Source organism: Helianthus annuus, chromosome 10, assembly GCF_002127325.2.
Source record: "Helianthus annuus cultivar XRQ/B chromosome 10, HanXRQr2.0-SUNRISE, whole genome shotgun sequence".
In the NCBI taxonomy this organism is placed as follows: domain Eukaryota; kingdom Viridiplantae; phylum Streptophyta; class Magnoliopsida; order Asterales; family Asteraceae; genus Helianthus; species Helianthus annuus.
Window position 1 is genome coordinate 142,104,453 of NC_035442.2, and position 4,853 is coordinate 142,109,305.

General features: G+C 36.1%; 1 protein-coding gene across 5 annotated transcripts; it reads right to left on the reverse strand.

The window, feature by feature from the left end:
- Positions 1-447: 447 nt before the first annotated feature.
- Positions 448-3,852, reverse strand: LOC110885708 (splicing factor U2af large subunit A). 5 transcript variants are annotated; one of them, XM_035978660.1, is made up of 9 exons: positions 3,626-3,852; positions 3,167-3,293; positions 2,866-3,037; positions 2,271-2,341; positions 1,941-1,986; positions 1,871-1,888; positions 1,776-1,822; positions 1,066-1,239; positions 448-779 (listed from the first exon to the last, which is right to left on the reverse strand). In XM_035978660.1, exons 3-8 carry the CDS (start codon positions 2,981-2,983, stop codon positions 1,174-1,176), a joined length of 366 nt encoding a protein of 121 aa, XP_035834553.1. In that variant the 5' UTR covers positions 2,984-3,037; positions 3,167-3,293; positions 3,626-3,852; the 3' UTR covers positions 448-779; positions 1,066-1,173. The 5 variants fall into 5 exon arrangements, 3 of the variants coding, with proteins under 3 accessions (XP_035834553.1, XP_035834552.1, XP_021989106.1); XM_035978659.1 differs by having other exon boundaries at positions 448-985; XR_004869581.1 differs by lacking the exon at positions 1,871-1,888 and having other exon boundaries at positions 448-985; positions 1,776-1,835; positions 1,942-1,986; positions 3,167-3,264; positions 3,626-3,849.
- Between the last annotated feature and the right edge of the window lie 1,001 nt (positions 3,853-4,853).

The window sequence follows — 4,853 nt, forward strand, 5'->3', positions numbered from 1 at the left end:
TTTCACCTATAGAGACAACAGGTCATCTCTATAGATTTTGTTTAAAAAAAGTAATAAAAAATATTTAAGCTCTATAGAAACAACATGTCATCTCTATAAGTTTTTCTTATATAAATAAAAAAAATGTCAGTTTCTCCTATAGAGACGACATGTCGTCCCTATATGTTTTTCTTTTAATTTTATAGAAAAAAAATATATTCACCAATAGAGACAACATGTCGTCTCTATAGGTCCTAAAAAATAAAAAAAAAATTATTTGTCCAGGTTTTTAAACCCATAAATCCCAATAATCCAACAACACTACAAAAAACAGGACTATTTTCGTCGCTAAAAGCCTTTTTCTCAATAGCGACGACTTTTGTCGCTACTAAAAGGTTTTTTTTTTTTTTTCTTTTTTCAGTTTTTTTCATATCAAAACCCGCCAATATCCGGTTCACAACACACAGAAACTAAATAAACATAAACTACATAAATATCACAAATGTCACAATCCGGGTTCATTTGAAGGCGCAAACACGTCATAAAACTACTTAATAAATACGTCATAATTCAACATCAAATATGTGTGACTGTGTCTCCATACCATTATCCGCTTCTTCGTCATCAGCATCTTCGTTTCCAAACTTAGGCCCAATTCCTCGAGTTTGTCCACGCCTCTACTGTCCGCATAAAACACTCCACCAATCTGTCACGAGCAAATGGTAACTTCTTATCTCAGCTTGTATTGCTCCACCACCTAACATAAATGAAATATTACCATTTCCTGCCACCCAACAGTCCTAGACAACAGAAGTTAAACAAAGCGCACAGTTCCTAGGTTACATAAGGATCAATAAAAGAGACTCATAAAGAAAAGTGAAGAATTACGTGACACAAGAAAATAAAGTGAAATAAATACTTGCATTATAATCAAGAGGGGGATAAATGAAATCATAAGTTCTTGATTATGTTCATAATTGCAGCCAACAACATGGCAGATATGTACCTGTGGTAATAACATTTGATTTAGTAAAAGATTATCAGAACCAGTTGTAAGATGACAAAAACATACGTATATTAACATACTTATTTGGAATATTTCTAATCATCAATGTAGTTCTTGTGTCTTCCCCACGCAAAACACGCTAAATGTCAAGTTCAAACTTTTTATCATCTGCGTGACAAGAAACATGTTCACGTCTTCCATGGGAAATTCTTCTCACCCGTCCCTTTGGCCTTACTCAAACAACACTTCATGGCCTACCAAAAAAACAGAGTTAACTTAATAGAATCCTCTAAATAAAAACTTTTTGAAAGTTTGAGCCTTTGGTGAGTTAGTATAATGATGGTTACCCTTGACAAACATGAGAGAAAACTTTGTTATTTACTGTAACTTAGTAAAATGTGAACTATATTTAATTTCAAAAGTTTATTAAATAGTAAAATGTGAGTATTATAAAGCACTTGCGAACATACATGTTATTTTCATCACTCATATTTTGGTTAATCAACTATGTAAAGACTAAAGATTCTTATTTTGGTAAATCAGCTAAGTAAAGACTAAAGACTATTTTGGTCAACCAGCACAAAAATTAGCCATTTTTGACCCTAACATGTTTTAAGCCATTGCTTGTAGAATGCATATATAGCCAAAGATTAAGTAATAAGAATGATCAATTGCCAGAGTTTTTATCAACCATTTGCACAGGAGGGTTGATATCTTTTTCTATTCACACCGTAGTCAAACTTATGAAATTTACGTATGATGTCAAAGAACATTAAGGATTAAAAGAGACCTGTTCATTAGCTCTTGGAGAAAGACCACAAACATAAACCCGCCTTGCATGCCTAGTAGCCTGAATTGCAACAAACGTAAGAATTTAGCACGTGGAAGAAATAAAGAAACAAAATCAAAGGCATAAGCAAAAAAGAATAAAAACGTGAAAATGACTATTATACAACCTGCTGAGTCATTACTTGAACCGGCATGACATGAAGACCACCAAACTGCAAAGACACGGATAGAAAATGTAATACAAAATTAAGCTACAGACATAGATCATCTTATATATACGTTATGAGTAAAATGCCATTTTCGAATTTCGTCCCTGAGATTTGGTCAATAATGCGACTTTCGTTCAAAGATTTGATTTTTCGCATCCAGATCTAAAAGATTTAAAATCCTTCCATTTTCATCAGGCTTGTTAACTCCATCCAGTTTTCTCCGTTAAGTCAAGAGGTACTTCCGTCTTTTTTGTTAACTTCCGTCTATATGGTAATATAACACTTACCTGGCCCGATGCCGAGGAAAACATGTTCTGAAACATTCCAGGAATGGCTGGTGCGGCCCCAGGGACTTGACCTGTAAACACTTAAATATCACATCTCCCGAAGACATATTAAAAATTTAAAACACTCAAACCACAACAATAATGAGTAACAAGAACTAGTTGAAAATCCAGTAGTTTAACTTCGAAGAAATTTCTAGAACCTTGCATGTGTCAAAAAAAATGGAATTTTTTTAATGCACATTCATGCCATTGAAGACGAACAAAACTCAAGAATCACATTAAGTTGATAAAAGCTTTGCTAAAGGTAAATATAATGCCAAAAGAAGAAGGATAACAATTTCGAATTGTAAAATGATGTTATTATTCCAATAGGAAGTTAAAAACTATATATAAAAGACATGAATTCACAGAAAATCTTAATATTGCACATTTTTAACTAAGGAGTAAAATTACTAGGTCATGAACATGAAATTCATATATTAAGTAAGATGAACACCAAACATATGAATAAAGAACCTCAAATCCACAAGGATTTTATATATAACAAAAGTGATGTTCCTGGCAACAGCATGATTAAAAAATAGATAACCCTTACCTTTTGGAGTGTGAACGAGAACGAGACCGTGATCTACATTCAGATTTGGCTCTTGAACGAGGATGAGGGCGAGAACGAGACTGACGTCTACTACGCCTATCCTCTCTATCTCTGTCATAATCTCTCCGCCTGGTCAAGTGGCCCTGAACCTCCTTTGTTATGGAGTTTGTCACTGGTCAAAGGAAACCTTAGTTTAAAAACTTGACCATAGGTGTCTGCTACTCAAAAATATTAGCACATGGTTTCCTTGTAACACATACACCTGTATACAAGAAAAGAGGCTGGGAAATAATAAAAGAACCTTGTTCTGGGTTCAGAGTCCCAGTTCCATTCGTTTTTATCCAAAACCGCTTTTGCTGGCAGCATAAGACATTGCCTCCCATCTTCAGCTAGCCGTGTCTATGTGAATACTCAAAAGGCTTATATGGCTATTACAATCAAACCATAACAAAGAAACAATCAACCAGTCAAACAGACCAATCCGCAACAAGCTGAATACCCAGCCCAACCCAACCCGCAACCTGTAACAACCCTTAACAGCCAAGCCCAACCCATAACAGCCAAGCCCAACCCATAACATATACCTAGATCTAGACCCGAAACCCTAACAACACTTTGTCTTTTACTAAAAAACTCAAACATCATGGAACAAAACCTCAAATGGACAAAAGAACAACCCAATCGACTAAAATGTATGTGTATTAAACTAAAAAATGACAGAAATCTATTGAAATTACAAAGAAATTAGGAATGTACATACCGATTTTGGATGTTAGTGGGTGAGTGGTGACGGTGGCGGCAGCAGAGGTGGTTGCGGTGGTGACGGCGGCAAAGGGGTTGCGATGGTGACAGCAGAAAAATGTGGAAGTGGTGGTGACGGCGGCAAGAGGTGGGGATTGGTCAGAGGGGTTGCAAGACCTTGGCAGCAAGAGCTGGGGAAATGGGGTGAAGATTAGGAGGGAAATGAAAATAAGGATAGATGTTTGGCGCTGGTTAGGGATGAGATATGAAATTTTTTGACTAGTCAGCTCTACATAGGTTAATTAATTTAATTTCTTAAAACAATCCCAACAAAATGAAAATTTGTATTTATAAAATTAAAAAAAAAAACTATTTTTTGCCTACTATATTGATAATAATTATATACACACATCTACCTATACTAATAAATAAAAAAAATTAAACAGGTGTCGTTTCTAGTGCTTTCTCCCATTTTTATTATTTATTATATAAAATTACATTTATGCAGCCCGTGTAATACACGGGGTTCAAACCTAGTACATAATATGCATACACGTACACACATATACATGCGTATACTGTGTACATACATACACATTAGTACATACACACGTATATACATTCATACACATACACATACAGACGTACACACATACGATGCAATTACATATACATAAATGCATATGTACGACCTCCGCCACCCTAATCGTCGCGGTTACGAGCACAATCACCACCAGATACATCCACAACTGTAACATTAACCATTGGCTTGAATCTTTTTATTGGTGAATGAAGTCGTAACATTAACCGTCTTTGTCTGGCTTGATGAAGTCGTAACCTTTGTCGTTGTGGAAGCAGATGACGACTCCGGTGAAGTCAGCATCCACCATTGTCAATGTGGTAAAAAGTGTGGAGAGTATGGGGAATGAAAGATGATACCCTAACTGTTTATAGGTTCCTTTTGGGTTCAAGTGATTGGGGTGGGTTACGTAGGCGGCTGTTGGTGCAATCTAGGGTTTCGGTTAACTTCGGTTGGGGGTGATGGCAGTGAGTGCGGACATTGTAGTTGGGGGAGGGGGGTGGCGGTGGCAAATAGCCAATAATTAGGGGTGATAAAATCCAATAACCCTACATACAAACACGTAAACATGTACACACATACATGAACCCGAGTTGGACAAAGCTTGAGCTCAATTAACTTGTAAGAGCTCGAGCTCGGCTCGTTGGTAGTTTATCAAGCTTAATTA